The sequence below is a fragment of the Mesocricetus auratus genome, unplaced genomic scaffold, assembly GCF_017639785.1.
Source record: "Mesocricetus auratus isolate SY011 unplaced genomic scaffold, BCM_Maur_2.0 Super-Scaffold_100011, whole genome shotgun sequence".
Lineage (NCBI taxonomy): Eukaryota > Metazoa > Chordata > Mammalia > Rodentia > Cricetidae > Mesocricetus > Mesocricetus auratus.
In genome coordinates, this window is record NW_024429195.1 from 13,840,914 (window position 1) to 13,861,569 (window position 20,656).

At 47.1% G+C, this 20,656-nt stretch overlaps 1 protein-coding gene across 1 annotated transcript in view; it reads left to right on the forward strand.

Annotated features, from left to right (window-relative positions):
• Setd7 (SET domain containing 7, histone lysine methyltransferase) overlaps positions 1-18,569 on the forward strand; it is a 43,209-nt gene extending 24,640 nt beyond the window's left edge. Inside the window, exons 4-8 of the mRNA XM_040754440.1 lie at positions 1,059-1,248; positions 5,691-5,772; positions 8,811-8,928; positions 11,101-11,258; positions 14,974-18,569. Of these exons, the coding sequence (XP_040610374.1) occupies positions 1,059-1,248; positions 5,691-5,772; positions 8,811-8,928; positions 11,101-11,258; positions 14,974-15,154 (729 nt within the window). The 3' untranslated portion in view covers positions 15,155-18,569. The remainder of the gene's footprint in view (positions 1-1,058; positions 1,249-5,690; positions 5,773-8,810; positions 8,929-11,100; positions 11,259-14,973) is intronic.
• Positions 18,570-20,656: the final 2,087 nt, after the last annotated feature.

Here is a 20,656-nt window from a genome sequence, read left to right on the forward strand (position 1 = left end):
TGTGGGTATGGCAGATCAACTAAAACGTATCTGTGAGGTGGCATGAGTGATGGTGTCTGCCACTAAGCCTGGCAGATCACGTGGTGGAAGGAGAGGACCAACTTCTGCAAGTTGTCCCCTGACCTCCACACATGGCACATGCTCACCCATGCAGACACATGCGCATCTACAGGGACATACACACAAAATGAACGTATCAGGCATCTGTGGGTTACCCTGGCACTTAGCAGGACATAGAATACTGTAGCGTTTGTCCTGTGGAATGAAGCAGGGCTGGCCCTTCTCTGGGAGAGAGGCTGGAGAGCCGGAGATGAAGAATGAAAGAAGGAACCGATGTGGGAGACACAAGGGCCTTTGTTTATCGCTTGGAAAATACAAGCAATTGTGTTTTTACTCGGGTAGACCAAAGTAACTCTCAAGCACGCTTAAAGGCCTAAAGACTTAGCTCAGAGGTAGAGTGTTTTGCATGTACAATCCTACAAGGTCCTGGGCTCTGGGTTTGTCTTATGTTTGTTTATTTGTCTCTTTATGTAGTCCTGGATGTCCTGGATAGATCAGGCTGGCCTCAGACTCACAGAAATTGGAGATCCGCCTACCTCTGCCTCCACAGTGCTAAGAATGCAGGGTGTGTGCTGTAATATATTTGTAGTATAGTTAGACTGTAATATATTTCCCTTAATATAGTACAGGTGTGTGCTTAGTTACATTTCCCTTAAATGTTTGCAAGTCTGTTCCAACAGTAATGTGTTTGTTTCTTAGATCACATACCAAGCTAGAGTGCCAGGAACTAGTCCAGAATTACAAAGTACACTTCAGTCTCCTAATATAAATGAGGCATGCTTGTCCCGGTGCATAGAACATTCCAGAAGTGTATTCACATGTGGCAAAGGAACTACCTGCAGAGGCATGAAAAGCTCTCACTCTTCTCAAAAGCTCTGGATTCTTACACCGTTGTTGTCTGATCTTCACAGTGGGCATTGCAGAGAACAAACTTCTTGAACTCACACCTTACAGGTGAACGCTTTACAGAATATGTCTGCTGTGGTTTCTCCCACCAGGATGGAGGCAGCCTCGTCGGGGAAGTCAATGAAGATGGGGAGATGACTGGAGAGAAGATAGCCTATGTCTACCCTGATCAGAGGACTGCGCTCTACGGAAAGTTTATTGATGGAGAGATGATTGAAGGGAAGCTGGCCACCCTTGTGGCCGCTGAAGAAGGGAGGCCACACTTTGAACTGACGTCTGGAAGTAAGTCGTCCAGTGGGTGACAGGTTGAAGAGGTTTCTTCCTTTTTGGGGGGAGAGAGGGTGTTTTTCAGATAGTGTTTCTCTGTGTAGCCCAGTTATCCTGGAACTCACTATGTAGACCAGGCTAGCCTTGATCTCACAAAGAACTGCCTGCCTGTACTTCCTTAGTGCTGGGGTTAAAGGCATGTGCCACCATCGCCCTACAAATAGGTTTCTTTTTTTTCCTCTGTGGAGCCCATTTTAATGGAGTGTCAACCAGCTTTTGCCAAAAAAAAAAAAAACAGACCCCCCTTAGCCCTTCCCTGTTTATGGCAACCATAGGTCTGCTGTGTCTTGAGGTTCAGCCAGTCTAGGCTGGTCTATATCTTATGCTGGGGCCCAGTCTGAAGGCACAGAGGTTACTTTGGGCAATGTTTTCACAAGTGAACCACAGATGTGTCAGCATATAAACAGATACCAATGGTGCCTCCTAAAGCCTTACCCTGGAACTTTCCTCCATTTGTGTTGCAAGTCACACGACAAAGCCCAGCATGAGTGAGGCAGAGCAAGTGTAGCATGTACATCAGTGACATATGCTAAGACGTCCCATGAGAAGGCATCCATCCATAGGTGACTCTAAGAAGGTACAGGACTAAGAAATGACAGGCAATGCAGCCAGTTTCAAATGCCTGTATCTCTAAAACATGGGGCCGTCATTTTTATGCGACTAAAGAATCAAACGAGACAGACTTCAAAATCTGTGTAAACTATATGGCTGATTAAGCCGGAGATAGCTCTGCGGCTGTGGGAGCTTGCTTCAAAGGCTGGTAACCTGAGTCCAATCTCAGGGACCTACGTAGTGAATGAGGAGTGTCAACTCCCGAAAGCTGTCCTCTGACCTCACACATGCATCACACACACACAAACACACAGAGCATGCATGCATGTGCATGAACGCGCATATGCATAAACACACACACAGTAAATGTAAAACCCCTTTTAAAGGTTAGCTTTAGGAGAAACAGTAGGAACACTATTTCATTCTTCGTATTTTTCTGTGTATTTACTGTTATTCCAGGGCCTAGGGAGATAAGTTTGTAAGAGCAAGGTAAACTGGGGAGGATGGAGTTAACTCCATCCTCAGAAAAAGTCACCCTGAGAAATTCCCTGCATGGCACAAGGCTGATTCAGCTCCAGCCTAGGAACCATAAACAGTTCCAAGGAACACCCAAACTGTGCCCGGCCCTGGACAGAGTGACCCCATCCGGGTGGTCAGGCAATGACTAATTTTGGTAACTAACATCTCGCCACAACTGTTCTTGTGGGCAACTGTTAGTAACAATTTTGAAATTCCCCTAGACCCCAGTCAGTGAATCCAAAGGTCACCCACTCTTACCCAATCCTGAACAGCCAAGACACGTACCACCCTGCTGGCCGTTTTTTCCTTTAAAAACCCCTTACAATTGAGCTCATGCACCCTTTTCCTGCAGATGCTGTGCCAGTTTGCTGGACAGGGTCCCCACCGAGGCGTGTAACATTAAACCTTATGCTTCGCATCAGCGTCGGCTCCTTGGTGGTCTCTTTTGGGGTCTCACGAACGTGGCATAACAAGTTCAGTCGACAAAATGCTCACCATCTAAGCTTAAAGACCAGGGTTCAGTCTCTAGAACCTATGTACTTGGCACTGGAGATCCCTAGAGCCTGGTGGCCAGGTCCGGGCTGAGAGACGCTGTCTCAAAAAACAAGGTGATTGAGCTGTAGTAATGCACACCTTTAATCCCAGCACTCAGGAAGCAGAGGCAGGCAGATCTCTGAGTTTGAGGCCAGCCTGATCTACAGCCAGGGCTACACAGAGAGAAACCCTGTCTCAAAAAAATAAAATAACCAAAGTGAACAGAACCTGAGGACAAAACCCTAGAGGTCATCTTCACACACAATATCGCTGGCATTCATACCAACACACAGACACACATACTACATGCATAAATTAATTCATTTTATCCTAAAATGAAGTTCTTTTTTTAAAAAGCCTTTAGCGCATGCCTTTAATCCCAGCACTGGGGAGGCAGAGGCAGGCGGATCTGGGAGTTCGAGGCCAGCCTGGTCTACAGAGCGAGTGCCAGAAGAGGCTCCAAAGCTACATAGAGAAACGCTGTCTTAAAAACAAAACAAAAAGGGAGGGAGGGAGGAAAGAAACCCCTTCTGCTTCACTGTGCCTCTCCAGCAAGTAAATGGTGGAAAATTCAGAGATGAACGGCTGTCTAAGATACCTGGTGCCCACAGAGGCCAGAACAGGGCGTTGGACCCCCAAAACTGGAGTTACATATAGATAGGAGCTGCCAGTTGGATGCTGGGAATAGAAATGGGTGCCAGGTCTTCTAGCAGAACTCTTAACCACCTAGCCATTATCTAGCCCATTACAAATAGTTTTATTTTTTGTTTTGTTTTGTTTTTTGAAACAGGGTTTCTTTGGGTAGCCCTGATAATCCTGGAACTTCCACTGTAAGCCAGCTGGCCTCAAACTCCGAGATCCACCTGCCTCTGCCCCCCAAGTGCTGGGATCAGACCCATCACACTAGGTTCCATTACAGTGTTTTAAATGGGATCAAGTGATGCCATTTTTCCCTTATTCATTTACTTTTGGAGTTCTAGAGATCAGACTTTGGCAGTTAACTGTTCTTAAATGGAGCTATAGTTCTAACCATGATGCAAATTTAAAACTTCCTAAGAGGCAGTATTTTTGGTGGTAAGAACCAGAATGTTGAGTCACCTGACTTGATTCTCCATTCCAGCATTTACTTGTTGTGGTCTGGGTCACGTTATCTTTCAGAAGGTGTGGTCCAGATTAAAGGGGGATCTTCCCACTACAAATGATTTAATCGGGGAAAAAAGTCCCTCAACCAGGTGGTGATGGCGCACGCCTCCAATCCCAGCATTTAGGAGGCAGAGGCAGGTGGATCTCTGTGAATTCAAGGCCAGCCTGGTCTACAGAATGTGTTCTAGGACAGCCAAGGCTACATACATACAGAGAAATCCTGTCTCCAAAAACAAAAAGAAAAGGAAGAAAAAACTCTGTCACAGGTGCACCCAGCCACTTGGGTCCTAGTTAATTCCAAATGTAGTCAAGTTGACACCCAAGAATAGCCATCACAGGATCCCTTGTCTTCCTCTGCCCGCTTCTACTGCAGGCAGCTGCTCCTTTTCCCTGGCTCCCATAGCTGACTTCTGAGTTTGTTTAAGCCCTAGAGAGGCTGCTGGCCGCAGGTGCATTATGGGGCCTTGGAGGAACACACCCCACCCTCCTCTCCCATGCCCAGCTTAGTGGGTAGGAAGCTTCCTGCTCTTGTCCACTTCTAGATTCCTCCTGGCTCTCTGTTTGGCTTCAAGGCTCTTCTGTATAACCAAGTCCCTCAGCTGAACTCCCTCCTGAAATACTCAAGTGGTCTGTTTCCCAGACTGGTCTGGACCATTTTCTAACTTAGGTTTGAGGCATTCGTTTAGGTTCGCATTATATTTTGAGTAACAGGAAAGGGGTCTGGTCACCATGGTAACTACAGAAGAACCGATTGATGGGATGCTTAGTGATGTCGGTGCTAAACAGGATTGGCTTTGCAGGAGTTCACTCTCTGGCTCCAAATCTTGTTTGTTTATGAACACTCAGAGAATCCTGCATCCCTGGTGCCCTGTGAGGATTTGCCAAGGTCAACAGAAAGCCCAGAGTAATTCTAGGACAGCTGCATACCTTGTCTTGGGGACTGATTCGATCCGGTTCTGAGCCACCAATGACTTCTAGCATGGGGAGCATGGGGAGCAACATTGTTCTCCATACTTCTGTGAGGCTGAGATTACTCTCACCACAGGAGTCACTTGCTAGGCTCGGCTGCACATTTTACACTGTACAGTATGAAGAAAACCTCAAAGAAATTTAAAAACTAACCTCCAGATTACTCTGACCAGAGAAATCTGAAAATTCTGTGACAACGTGTTTTGCTTAAAGTTTTAAGTACACAAGAATATTAAAGACATTTGAATAAAGGAAAATCAACAAATAGGAATCTTCAAAGTTAAATCTGGTGGTGGCACGTTAAGACTTAAATAAACGAATCCTGGTAAATATGGGCCTGCAATCCCAACCCAGAAGCCACTTGGGCAACTTGGGAAGACCCTATCTCACTAAGGAAAAAGAAAAAAGGGCAAGATTTGAAAGCATAATAAAAGAGTAAACCCGGCAAATGCCCCCTTAGCTCTTCTAGCTGGCATAACCAGAATGGTCCCTGTGATTGTTGGGTTGATCCTGTGACTGGGGAGCCACGCCCTGGCATAACCAGAATGGCCCCTGTGATTGGTTGATCCTGTGACTGGGGAGCCACGCCCTGGCATAGCCGGAATGGCCCCTGTGATTGGTTGACCCTGCGGCTGGGGAGCCACGCCTGCACCTAACTGACATGTTGGTTTGCCTTCTAGGTTCCGTGTACCACTTTGATAAGTCGACCTCCTCCTGCATCTCTAGCGATGCTCTCCTTCCAGACCCTTACGAGTCCGAGAGGTAACTCTTTCCTTGTGGCGTTCAATGCACTGTTTATGCCCTGGAGGTGACACCGTTGAGCTTCTCCGGCTCTCTGCTCGGCCTGGGCTCCTGCTCAAGCCAAGCCCCTCCATAATGAATACTTTTCCTTGGCACGCTTCCAAGGAAGTACTTGTATATTCTGAGGAAGACGAATGATATTCTCATATAGAGGCCATCCACAGAAGGTTTCTACATTATCGAGCAGGTTTGCGCCTCGTCCTAGAATGACCTCTCTAGGTAAAGCTTTGGGTCAGACAGTCACACCCTTTCTCAGGACTCTGGGAGGTTGGGGAAGCATGCGTGCAGAAATCAGAGAACAACTTGTAAATCAGTTTTTTTCCTCCTACCGTGTGGGAAAGGCTCCACCTTGCAAGCAGGAGCTTTTGCCCGCTGTTCAATCTCCCAGGCCCTCTCAGGGTTCTTGATGTTGCTTCTTCTGGGGGAGCAATCCATGCTCTTTCAGGTCTAGCCTAACCCTCCAGCACAACTCCTTGTCTCCGTAGCCTGACCCTTGGAACACAAAGCAACTTCTTTATTCATAAGGGAAGACAGGATATGAGCAAAGGCAGTAATGGTGAGCGTAATAGCATCCCTCCGTGTCAGGTCTGGCCTTTCCATACCTGACCTGTGAGGCGGACTGCCTTTTAGCAGGGATTCTAAGTGCCTGGAACTCTCCTTATTCTCCTTCTGCTGGTCGGCTGAGTAAGGACAGCCCCCCAAGGGGCGTGGCTTACCTCTTGTTTACTTTCTGCTCCCATCTGAGAAACAAGCCTCTTCCTGGTCTGAATGATCCCACAGTGCCCCAGGCAGGGAGAGAATGTCCTCATTTTTACCGAGAGGCTCTGGCCCAGGGCCAGTGGGTGTAGACTGGCTTCTGTATTCACTCCAGAACACCACAGGGCGAACTGCATCTCTCATTCCAGTCTGCTGTGAAATCCTGCATGGCAGTCCTCGCTAAGCTCGTAGTGTTTACAGAGATCGGTGTTTTGTGTTATACCACGGTTCTGTGGGTAGGCTTAGGTTCAGCCATTTACCATGCTCAGCCAGACTAGGCTGGGCCCCAGGATGCAGGTTGGGTTCGGGTCTATTTCACATCTCTTCATTCCAAGACTCTGGCTAAAGGAACAACAGCCCCCAAGACAGATTCTTCTCCTGGAGACAAGAGAAACTGGCGGAGACTGGCAAAAATTCACCATTTTTTTTTTTTTTGGTTTTTCGAGACAGGGTTTCTCTGTATTGCTTTGGAGGCTGTCCTGGAACTTGCTCTGTAGACCAGGCTGGCCTTGAACTCACAGAGATCCGCCTGCCTCTGCCTCCCGAGTGCTGGGATTAAAGGCATGTGCCACCAACGCCCGGCACACCATGTTTCTTAACACCTAAGACTCTGCAGCAGAGCCCTCTTCCATGCAAAGTCAGGGGGGGGGGTGCCCCACCTGCGCAGAAGGAGGTGTCATGAGGTCACCTGGCAGAGGGGGAACACATATCATTCTGTCACTAGAGAGGAGCAGAGTCAAAAGCAAGAATTTAGATTTCCAGTCTATAAAATGAGCCAGGATTACAGATGCCCACCTCCAGCAGGGCCACCACAGCGCACGGAGAGACGAAAGAGTTGTTGGTGGAACCTAAGCTTGTATTACCTCCACCCCATAACCATGGATGCTTTTCTTTCTTTTCTTTTTTTTGTGGGGGGGAGGTAGCTCAAGACAGGGTTTCTCCATGTAGCTTTGGGGCCTGTACTGGAACTCACTCTGTTGACCAGGCTGGGCTCAAACTCACAGCAATCCACCTGCCTCTGCCTGCTGAGTACTAGGATTAAAGGCCTGTGCCACCACCACCACCCGGCAGGATGCTTCTGTTATAAAGCAATGTTTAGGAACCTTTTTCTGTGGAAGAACACCAAGCAACAACTTGGAAGCTTACAGACCCTGTGTTATCTATTGCACAGACTCAGCCTCTGCCTTTGACGCAGTCTTAAACAAACTGGGGGAGGCAGCTGTGCTTCAATAAAACTTTATCAGCGAAAATGGGCAGCAGTCAGATTTGACCTGTGGTTAGCTGACTACTTTTTGTTGTTGTTGTTGTTGAGAAATGCTTGTTGGATATATCTCATTGTCACTTTTTGTATAAACATCTTGGCACTTAACTAAACAATAGTCTTCCTCTGTCGTCTGAGAAATTTGGGCACAGTGTTAGTGAACTTTGGGAAATGTTTTCTTGTCATTAACTATAAACATTAGCTTCTTTTTCAAAACGGAACATCAAGCACTGACACAGACTGGAGTCCTCAGAGAGGAAGGAGCCTCAGTTGAGGAAATGCCCCCAGGACAGACAGCTGTAAGATCCCTGGAACTGAAGTTGCAGGTGGATGTGAGATGCCATGTAGGTGCTGGGAATCGAACCCGAATCCTCTGGAAGAGCAGCCATCTCTTCAGCCCTGGAGAAGGCATTTGAGGCCTGGGGATGGAGCTCAGTTGATAACATGCATGCTTAGCATTCACAAAGTCCTGAGTTTGATCTCCAGCACCACGTAAAACTGGTGGAAAAGTCCCTAGTTGTCACCAGGCCCATTGGCTCACACCTTGAAGCCCAGCCCTCGGGAGACAGAGGCAAGAGGCAGATGCTGTGAGTTTGAGGCCCACCTGTTCTATGTAGAGAGAGTTCCAGAACAATCAGGGTTACACAGAGAAACCCTGTCTCAAAAAAAACAAAAAACAAAAAATCAAAAACTGATGACCACGTTCCTTATTGAGCAAGTCTGAGACAGATACCCTGGGCCAGATACCTGGTCTAAAGGAGGTGGTAGAGATCGTTTTGAATACGGCTCTTAAAGACATAAAAGTTATTTCTTCCATTGCTGTTGCCATCATACTGTGGTTTAATTTCTCCCCCTCCCCCTCCCTTCTTTGTTGAATAATTGGGAACTGTCATTTGGGATTTAGTAACCATGATGGAATTTTAGTGATTGGCATCAAGAGTGACACTGGAAAACTCACATTTTATTTATTTATTTCCTTTAGGGTTTATGTTGCCGACTCTCTCATCTCCAGTGCTGGAGAAGGACTGTTTTCCAAGGTAGCAGTGGGACCCAATACTGTTATGTCTTTTTATAATGGAGTCCGAATTACACACCAAGAGGTAAGTGGAGAGAGGCGAGCGGCAGCCTACTTGATTAAAGGGTTTGACCAGAGACAGAAACAAGCATGGAGGATCCCTGCAGAAGGACACTGAGGTTGCTCTCTGGCCTCCCCAAATGTATTTGTGACCCCTCCACCACCTCTTGCCTTTAAGACACAGTCTTTGGCATGTTTGAGAGCTTCACGGATGGCTCTGGTTAAGTTTGCACATCTGTGGCTGACTGCTTGGTGTCTGTCTAGGGGCAAGTCTGCAGCCTCCAGCACGATCGTAGTCACACTTCTAATACTTGCACAGGGCTCAGGCTCATGGCTGACATCTCACATCAGGTCTCCACGTTGTCACTTATTCCTATGGATAACAAGAGAACGTTCCGCGAAATGTCCCAATTAGTCACACATTCAAAGCAACTGGGCAGAGGAGAGACAACAAAATGCTCAGGCGGAGCAGATGGTATCCACACAGGTGGCCGTACTTCACCAGCCTTCCAGAAGGCCCAAGACGCTCAGCAGAGAAGGGTGGCTTTGGGATGGGGATGTATTCCAAGTGGAGCACCCTTATCTGAAATGCTTGGGACCAAAATGTTAGGAATCTAGTGTTTTTAGATATTTGCAATTTTACAATCATCTTAGGAATGGGACCGTAGACAAAATGAAATTTAGTGTTTCCTGTGCACGTAGCTGGGAGGCAGTTAGTCTATATTTTTATTGTGCCTGCACTTTGCCTGTGACCTGTCATGTGAGGCCAGGTGTGCCTTCTTCCAATTGCATCTCAGCCTCAAAAAGTTTTGAATCTGGAAGCACTCTGGACTTGCAAATATTAAACCATGCTTTTTCATTCACGCATTTTGCAGATGAGAAAAATGGAAGCCTAGAGAGATTAAACAATTTGCCCAGGATCACAAATGCAGTGAGAGGCACAGCTGAAGTAAGGCTAGCGTCTGCTGCTGTGGTGATTTACATGCCCCTGGCCCACGGGGACGTTTAGACTCCACTACACAACTAATACAGCTTCAAGCAGACGATACCCCAGACAGCCTCTCAGAGTTACGTGGTTCCATGACGGTTTGGGAATAACGAGACCTAAGGGGACCTTCCTCGTGCTTGATACTGCTTCCTGTGACAGCTACCCAGTTTATTGACTGTCACACATGAATGCAATGGAGAGGAGGAAGGGTGGGTTTATCTAGAAGTGTCCGTCCTGTGAGCCGCAGGCTACCTGGGGCCAAGGATAACTGCAGAGATAGCCTAACACAAAGTTGTAAGCTTACTGAAAACTTAAGAGAGATGGTTTTGTTTTACTTTTAAACTCGATTGTTTGGCTCACAAACATGAATCGTAGATGACAGTTGTGTCATCTACGATTGTGTCAGAAGACTGAGCATGCCTGCTAGGTTTACAAGTTCTACAAAAACATGATCCTTTTCATAAGAGCCATTGGGCTATTCTGCTGACCTCCCAGTGTCCAGCCTGAAGAAGCCAAGGCTGTGCCAGGACTTGGAGGCTGCCTCCTGCTCACCCTGATTCCTCCACTGAAGCAGAGGTGTGGGCCTCTTTGTAGAAAATCTTTTAAATACATAGACGGCTAGGCAGTGGTGGCGCATGCCTTTAGTCCCAACACTCAGGAGGCAGAGGCAGGTAGATCTCCAAGTTTAAGGCTAGCCTGGTCTATGGAGTGAGTTCCAGGACAGCCAGGACCACACAGAGAAACCCTGTCTCAGGGAATAAAACAACAACAAAACATTTACTTATATGGAGAATCAAGAGTGCAGGTCTGAGGACAACTCCCAGGCGTCTGTTCTCTCCTCTGACCATGTGGGTTCTGTGGACCGAACAGTCAGGCAGGCAGTCTTGGTCGTTAACGCCTGGACGCACTGAGCCACCTCCACAGCCTCGTCCTCACTTATTTTTAGTTCAAGTTTATCTGATATTTTTGTATGTCTTTGTAAGGAATCGAAATCCCTTTCTTCTATATAAAGCGAGGGAAGCACAATAAGCAGTAAGTTGAGCTGTCTGGTTGCGCCCTCCTTGTGTGGGAAGATGTCTTGGCTGGCTCTCATGTCTGCAGTGCTCAAACTCTGAAGTGCTAAGATGAGTGAGTTAGTGCCTCTGCTGTGCTCTGAGCCTCTGTGAGAAAAGCCCTCTCTAGCATCACTTCCGTCTCTATGTCCTGCAGGTGGACAGCAGAGATTGGGCCCTGAATGGGAACACTCTCTCCCTTGATGAGGAGACAGTCATTGATGTGCCTGAGCCCTACAACCACGTATCCAAGTACTGTGCCTCCTTGGGACACAAGGCGAATCACTCCTTCACTCCAAACTGCATCTATGACATGTAAGTGGGATGCTAGTGATTGCGTGGATCTATGCCTAGGGGCCCCAGGACCCAGGAGGGCATGGGAAAAGTGGGCTGTCTGCCGTGAGCCTCGGCCTTGTCATCTAAGGTTCAAGATCTAAACAGCCTGCTTTCTAGTCGTGAGATGAAAAGTTGATTTCAAAAGTAGAACGATCAAAGAAATATGCTTTCTTGCTGTCCTTATTTGCCCTTAGATTTTTTTTTCTCATTTAAAGATGGCATGGCAGGACCGGGGTGGGAAGGAGGGGTTATCATCCAAGTGTTTGCTGCACCAGCATGAAGACCTGAGTTCAGCCCCTACCCAGCACCTATATAAAGAGCTGAGTGTGGGGAAGGGCACTTAGAATCTGAGCACTAAGGAGACAGAAGCCCAAGGATTCCCTGTGCCCCTGGCCGGCCAGCCTAATCAGGAAGTCCAGGCCAGTGAGAGACCCGGTCCCCAAAACAAGGTGGATGCTGTTTGAGGACCACACCTGAAGTTGTCCTTACCCTGCACGCGCACACACACGCACGCACACGTGCACACGGGTGCAGACATGCCTGCACACACACGTGCACACACATAATAGACATGATGTAGCGTGGCCGTAGGGCATCTCTCCCTGCTTGGTGCCGTAGCTTCAGCCCTCTGCTGTACAAGATCACACTCTGGGCATTTCTTCTGAGACCTTGCCAGGGTCTGGAGCTTTGCTGGGAAATGTCCTGAGACTCGTCCTTGAGAAGCCGTGGGAACGGTCCTGGCAGTGACTAGCTCCCCTTGGCAGCCGATAATAAGTATTGGTGCTCCAGCTGCTTCTAAAGGGCTGACTGCAGTGGCAAAGGACGTGAGTCGTGTGAGATGAAACACCGTTATTGGCTGCGGGGGCTTTCACAGCGAGGGTGCATTTGGCTCATTCTCAGCTGTGCTGGCCTAACAATGGCCTCTTAAAGCCTGTGACTAACCATCCTAAATGCCGCTGGCTAGCTCAGGACCCTTCATTTGAATCAAGCCTATCTCCCAAATGCAATAGAGAACTGGAAACAAGAGAAGTTTTTGTTGTACAAAATCACTTTCTGCTCGGCAGGCTTTATGTTTGGCTTTTCGGTTTGTTTTCTTTGGTGGGGGGGGCGGTTTGTTTGTTTTTTGTTTGCCTGCTTGTTCGTTTGTTTGGGGGGGGGGGTTCGAGACAGGGTTTCTCTGTGTAGCCCTGGCTGTCCTCGAACTCACTTTATAGGCCATGCTAGCCTCGAACTCATAGATCCTGCCTCTTGGGTGCTGGGATTAAAGGCAAATGCCTCCCCTTCCTGGCTGCTTTCTTTCTTTTGTTGTTAGTATTTCTTTTGCAAGCCCAGCATGGCCAAAACTGAGTTATATGGGGTAATGACTCCTTGAATAATAACCAAATGTGTACTTCCGGTTCCAATTCACTTGTGTGTTTCCTCAAGTCACTGGCATTGATGTGTGCATTAATGTAAGTGAAACAGCACTTCCCTGTGCTGCTTTCACTGAAGTCAGGCAGGAAATGCCCCGTGGACAATCACACAAGTACCCTACTGTAAATACGGTAGCATGTCAACTAAGCTCCCACGGGTTTGGGGTCATTGCTACTTCTACAGCCATGGCCTCTGAGCATTCATTCTGGGTCCTGCTCTGCCTACCCCCCCCCATTCCTTCCTTCTCGTCTTCCTTCCACAAGGGTTAGAGGTCGAACCCAGAACCTCACACATGCTAAACTCATACTCTGGATGCCTTCCATGTTTCGTCTCAGTCAGTCCTCCCAGGAACTCAGTCAGTCAGGCCTCAGCTCTGGAAGGAGACTGGCCCAGTGCAGTGCGCTGGGAGGCAGAGGCAGGCGGATCTTGAGTTTGAGGCCAACCTGGTCTACACAGAGAAACCCTGCCTTGCAAAAACAAAAAGTTAAATTAAATTTAAAAATAAACAACAAAAAAACACATCAAAATGAAAAGATGACAGTGACAATGAACATGAGAATAAAGCTACAAGAACATTGGAAAAGAAGTCTTAAGCCCCAAATTTCAACATCAGATTCCCCTCCCCCACCCCAGGGGATCTTCTAGAAAGGTAATCAAAGCTCCATTTCAGGAGCATTATTTAATTTTCATACTGAAATCACATGATACAAATTATAATGAAGCATGTTGACTTAAAGACAAAATTCCCTGGCATGGTGGCTCAGGTCTTTAATCTTAGCACTCAGGAGGCAGAGGCAGGTGAGCCTATGTTCAAAGCTAGCCTGGTCTACCTAGTGAGTTCCCGGCAAGCCAGAGCTACACAGTAATACATTTCTGTGGTTTGTTTGTTTGTTTGTTTTTGTTTCAAGACAGGGTTTCTCTGTGGCTTTGGAGGCTGTCCTGGAACTCACTCTGTAGACCAGGCTGGTCTCGAACTCACTGAGATCCGCCTGCCTCTGCCTCCCGAGTGCTGGGATTAAAGGTGTGCACCACCAACGCCCGGCTAATACATTTCTGTCTTAGTTAGGGTTTCTGTTGCTGTGAAGAGACACCATGACCACGGCAACTCTTACAGAGGAAAGCATTTAATTGGGGCTGGCTTACCGATCAGAGGTTCAGTCCATTGCCGTCATGGCAGAAAGCATGGCAGCATGCAGGCAGACATGGTGCTGGAGAGGAGCTGAGAGGCCTACATTCGCATCACAGGTAGCAGAAAGGGAGAGTGACGCTGGGCCTGGCTTGGGTTCTGAAACCCCGCTGATGCACTTTCCCCAGCAAGGCCACGCCTCCTAGTACTGCCAGTCCCTGTGAGCCTACGGGAGTCATTTTCATTCAAACTGCTGTACCTGTTTATAGATAGATACACAGACAGACAGACAGACACCTACATGCATGTATAAGTACATACATGCATGCATACAGACTTGTGATCTTGTGGTGCTGGCTATCAAAGCCAGGGCTTTCTGCATGGCAGGCAAGTACTCTACCACTAGCTATATCATCAGCCAAAAGCCACAGTAACAAAGAATTCCTGAGTGCATGGTCAGGACACTTACCTCCACAGACGGAGGAGACAGCCAAATGCTCACCCCCATCAGCCCACAGGGACCAATCTTACTGAAAGCTGGCTCCTTCCCATGCGATGTGTCCTCTGTCCTACGTTCGCCGTGGGGCTCTAAATGCGGGCAGTGTCTAGCAACATGGCTCGACGGGTGAAGGCACTTGTCACCAAGTCTGAAGACCTGAGTTTGATCCCCAGGACCCACACAGTGGAAGGAGACGACAACTTCTGCAAGTTGTCTTCTGACTACCCCAACATGAATACAGCAAAATAAAATAAAATATGACAAGGCCAATGTATGGTTTGGGGTATTCTAGGACAGGATATTACAGACACCAGGTTGGCTTCAAACTCATTATGAAATCAAGGATAACCGGTATTTTTGATTCTCCTGGCCCACCTCCTAAGTGCCAGGACTAGTTTATGAAATATTGAGAGAGCCCCGGACCCCATGCATGCTAGGTCAACACTCTACCGACTGAGCTGCATCTCCAGCCTGGAGTGTCCTAGCCTAGCAGATCTGGGGCTGGGGCTGGGGCACTCCTCTTACAAGCCCCTGCTGAAGCCAGTAGAGCTGTAGCCATACTCTGAGAACAGAGGGGTGAATGTGGGTGAGACGTTCCCTTTGCCGCCGAGGGCCTGCATTGGCACAGTAATGACCCTTCCCGTCTTGATGTTTAGGTTTGTCCACCCCCGTTTTGGGCCTATCAAGTGCATCCGCACCCTGCAAGCTGTGGAGGCTGAGGAAGAGCTGACCGTTGCCTACGGCTATGACCACAGCCCCCCAGGGAAGAGCGGGCCCGAAGCCCCTGAGTGGTACCAGCTAGAGCTGAAGGCCTTCCAGGCCACCCAGCAGAAGTGAGAGACCTGACCCTGGGGTCCAGAGGCCTGGGACAGAAACTTGGATCTATGCACTGCATTTATCTGACAACGGGACAACCAGGGACTGTTCGTGCTGTGACGTCACATCCTCTCACCCCGCGTTAGCAACGACTTTCCCGCATACTAACTAGGTTTGACTCTATTACTCATACCAGATTTAAAATTAGCTAGCCTTGCAGCAACGCCCTACTGAGAGGTACTGTCGAACTGTAGACAGCCTGATGTTCTTTGATGGGGTGGAAGTCTAAATCTGGACCACGTTCAGAGATACCAAATGATTAGGCTGAAAAAGGGAAACGGGTTCTTCAGTCATTTTTCATCGGTGGCTTTTTCTTCACGATGTTTTTTCTATGGCCATTGCAAATAGCGTCCGAGCTCCCTTGCACGGTGCCACCTGCAGGGTTGGAAGCGGTCACATCTTTATACAAATGTAGGGTCATTTGCCTTCTAACCTTTGATCTGTATCTTGCAATAGAATGGCTTTGTTTTTGTTGTTATTCTTCTAGTGAATGGAAGCCCAGTCTTGTGAGTCTTTTCTTTAGTCTCACTCCCTATCTTAGCTGTCCTTTACAAGAGAAAGCTTCCAGATGGATTTTGCATTCATAGCGGTGCACAGGTCTCTCTGGTTCTTTCTCTATCATTTCATCCTTATGTCCTGATATAAAGAACTGGCTCATAGGGCCAGACTGTTATTATAGGCTTATTATTCTCGCATGTAAACAAAGATATCTTTGCTTTCAGATGTGAGAAGAAATGAATTTACTTTGTTTGCATTAAGTTACAAAAGAGTTGTAAGATATACTTTCAGGAAGAAGAGAGGAAAATTAGTATTTCTAAGCAGTCATTGTGGCAATTTTGCAGTATATTCGGTAGTGCTGGACATTTTTTTCTCCTCGGGTACACATTCATTGTACATGACCTAGTGCGGTCTAGCTTGTGACACAGCTCATGGAATTCAAAAGATGATAGTCAGTGTGCATTCCAACACAGAATGCAGAACTCTCTTTAAAATCAGTGCCAGGAAGACAGACACGCTGATCACTAGGTGTAAATCAGATCTGTAGCTAAGCTTCTCACCACAGCGATCTATCTCCAAGCACTTAACTGCTTCCAGGCTCTGTCAGCCACGAGTTCACACCTGTGTGGTTTCTATCAATAGCGTATTGCCACCTCACAAGCCATATGTAATCACAACTGCAGGAATACAGAGAAAAGCCCACAGTTTTAGTTTAGCACATTAGAGCTGTAACCTAACTGGATTGCTCTGAATGAATGCTGGGTTTGGGGGACACCTCCATCACCAGAAAGCCTGGGGACAGCAGTTGCTGCTGCCAACAGTGCTACCTGTGGCTTGCCTGGGTTTAAGCTTTTGAGGGAGCTCAGACTTCAGGAGGGGGTGGAAATGGAGAGAGAGGACAGATAGGGAGGGTAGTTTGCTCTTTTTTTTTTTTTTGGTAAATTGCACGTTGCTCTTAACAGCAGCTTTCGCAAATATTTCATCTGGGACTACACACAGTTTACCCGTCGAACAGCCCCAGAATGGAGGACTCTGCCCTCGGATATGATGGCCACACCCTAGGCTCTTTTACAAGCTTCCTGACACACCCAGCTTCAGGCTCTGCACTGAGGTGGTGTACTTTCCAGGAGAGGTGGTCACATCCTTGCTTGAAAGCTTAAGACTATAATCCCCTCAGGAGAAACATCCTCAGGACTTCTGAGGAAGTTTCCTGCAAGGTGACAGAATCATTTTTAGACTACAAGTCGCCAGGATAGGATCACCTCTAGTCTGTAGAAAGAGACCATTCAGTAAACTGTGACAGGAGGATGGGGCCTGTGGATTGGAATTCTGAGAGGTGCTTTTGTGTAAATATGTCCAAAGAGAATCGGTTGCCTTAGAGAGAAAAATGGCTTCCTCCAGCTCCGTCACTCGGGTTGTTGGACTGGGTAGAGATGAGGCAGAGGGAGAGAGGTCAGGTCTCACCTTAGCTGGTGTGCTCCCACCTGGAGATGGAACCCAGTCTCAGTTGCGGTGGGAGCTCAACTTGTATCCTAAAGGGCTACTCTAGCAATCTCATTCAAATGGAACTCAAAAACAAACTTTGGGGACGTGAGGGCCAGCAGGTAAAGGTGCTTGTTGCCAAGTCTGTGATCGAGTTTCATCTCTAGGACCTCCATAGCAGGAGGAGAGAGCCAGCTCCTGGAAGCTGTCCTCTGCCGCACAGAGTGTGGCATGGGTGAACCCCCCCACACACACACACACAAATAAATCTTTTGTAAAAATATATAGCAGGATTGAGGAACTGTGGCTGGTGAGCTGGCTAATTTATGCTTCACACTCCATACTGGAGGAAGACAGTCTGGGCTTCAAGCCCGGTGCTGTGTACGTGACCCTTAGACAAATCACAGGAAACAGTTCACACAGCCGAGCCCTCCGTCTTCCTTCTCCCTGTGTGTTTCCTGTGGCTCTCAGCTCTCTTCTGCTGTGTGAGAAGCCTTGGAGTCTGCAGAATGACAGCCCCACTGATTGCTCCGCCTCCTTATGTCTTGAGTTCCTGTCCTCTCTTGCTACACTGTCTTTGTGCCTCTCCCTGAGTGTGACCCATTCCAGTCAAGATACCCGGTCATCTCCCGTCTCTTTGTGGAGGTAGAAAAATCAGCAGGGTAGAGGTTACGTAGAGAATTAACTACTGAGGGGACTTGGGGTTTGTTCCTCAATTGGCCCAAAGTGGAAAGGCCTCAGAATGCACCTTCTGCTTCGCATCTGTTGTAAAAGGGAATAGGATGCAGGCAAATCTGGTCTTCCATCATGATCAAAATCACAGACATGATTGAGATTCTACGAAGTAGGGAAAAAGAATTACCCTCCTGCTGTCTTCCACACAGCTGGGGCCTGTGCACTCTCCCGAGGCCATGGTCTCCAGGGGATTCATTCCGAGCTGTCTCAGTTCAACCTTGCATGATTTGATCCATCATTAGCATCTTTTCTATGATAAACTATTACCTTGTGTTAGACTTAGGAATAGGAACTAATCTACAGAGCCTGTCCCTAAAAAGTGGGGCATTCGTTTGAACTAACAAGCAGATGTAAAAACTGAATTTAAGACACAGAAGAACGATGAGGCTAAAAGGTAACAGGCAGGGAGGACTTGAGTTTCTTAGTACCTATTCTTATTTTAACCTGCTTGACCCCAGGTCTACCCTAGCAACTGAGAAGGACATTTGTCAAGACCTCTTTGAACCAGACTGGGACTAGAGTTCAGATTCATTACCCTTTGGGGTTCATCACACTTGAAAAACTATTTCCTCTCTCTCTCTCTCTCTCTCTCTCTCTCTCTCTCTCTCTCTCTCTCTCTCTCACACACACACACACACACACACACACACACACACACAAACTGACAAGGCCATATACAACATTTTATTGTGACAATTAAAATTGCATTGAGCTGGGTAGACATAGCTCAGTGGTCCAACATTTGCCTAGCAGTCCTGGATTACATCCCTAATGCGGGGGGGGGCAACTATGAATACTGAATTAAAAGTTTGTCTTAGTAAGACAGTATGTGGCACTTTATTAATCTTCACTTAAGAGATTTTTAAAAATCTAAATTTCTCACTGCAAAATGCACTTAAAATCTTCCAAGAAAGTAAAATCTTCTGGGTTTTATTTGTTCTCCAACAGCCACCTCAAGTTCTGTCTTCAGAGTAGTGATTTAGAGTCCAGACATCTTTTGTTTTAGACAAACAAGCAAAACTGTGTTGCAAGATGGCGAGTTATGATGTTCATTTGCTGCAGATCAAAGGTTCACAAAATAGATTCCATTTTTAGGTACCTGAAGTACCTTGACTGATTCCCCAACACACATCTTGGATTTTTTTCCCTTCAGAAATTTTAAGCCTTGGTGTCAGGGTTTTTTTGTTTTGCTTTGTTTCATTTTTTGATTTTTGAGGGTTTCTTGTGAAGTTTTGGGGGGGTTGTTTGTTTGGGTTTTGGGGGGTTGTTTTCAAAAATACTACATTTTAAAAGTTTTATTTGCCAAATGTGTGCATACATATTCAAAGCAATGAAACTATTTCAAGCCATACAGCCACAGGGGTAGAAGCCCTTTTCACAAATTTTAATGTGTTTGTATGTAAATAGATGTTTGTATGAAATATTTTCATGGTAGAATGAATATATTTAAATGAAGTTGAATTATTCCAGTGCTATTTAAACACATGACAAAATTTTTGGTGAGAATTATCTGAGTCTATTGAGATATAATGCAGATCAATTTTCATTTTTAGAAATCAAAAGCCTACAAAGCCCTCTGATTGGCGACCACCTCCTGGCGGGGTGGTGTCTGATGTGAGGTAGGCTTCCCGAGTGCCTCAGCCGCTTTCTGGTGGTAAGTTCGGTGCTAATGGAGGTGTGTTTACCTTTTAGTGATTCCCTGCAGGCCTCCCAGGAGCCTGGAAGCGAATCGAGGCATTAGAGACAACGGTGCAGTTATCGGAGCACAATTTCTTTGCAGGGCATACGGAATAGAAACCAGACTTGGCCGTGTAAACCTCAGAACTAGGTTTCCCGGCCACCTTCACTCGCCACCCCTAACTGCCTAGTCACAATGTCAGGGAGGCTACCCTCAGTGGAGTTGGGGTCCAGACCCCGGGGTGGGACTTCACAGATTTACCAATGCTTTTTGCCTTCTGCCCTCCCTCTCGCAGAGGAGGCGGGCAGCCGCTGGTGGGGGTCCATCCTCAGCACAGTCCGAATCCCGTCTCAGCTCTGGAAGACTATGCATCCAAGCACCCAACTTCACCAGAGAGGGAGACTTCCGCGGATAATGGAAACCCTCGATTCCTGTCTGTGACTTTACATGCAGTTGTTAAATGTCATTTTAATATGAAGACCATTCATGTACCTAAGACATGCCTCCCAACTCTTCTGACGCTACTGGGAAGGAAAACAAAACAAAACAAAAAAATCCTTTAACAGTGACATGCCACTGAGTGTGTTCCCCAACCCACCTTTGGTCCTGGATGTAATGAAAGCAGAATCTGACAGAGTTTCACTGTGTACACTAGCAATATGAACACTGAGCCAGTGCGCCCTGCTCCTCAACTTGGTTTCCATAATTAGCCATGATACTACAGGGACTTTGTATGTCATGCCTGGTGGTTGCATAAGAAAGTTATGAAGTTATATCCATGATTTCTAGCTCCCTTCTCCAAATGTTTTTCCTCCTGGGTTTTCTATGTTCTCTTTCCATCCAGAAATGCATTTGTTGAGTTGTGAGGTATGTTTACAGAATGGAAGCCACGGGTTATGCTTTCGGCCTTGGGTCGTAACCAAAAGTCAACCATATCACAGTTCAAAAAAAAACCATCTTTGGTCTTTTGTGGAATTTAAAGTAAATCTATGAGCCTTATTCAATATCTATAATTCTATGATTTTTTTAATTATGGGAAATTAATGGAAGATGTTTACATGAGTAATGTT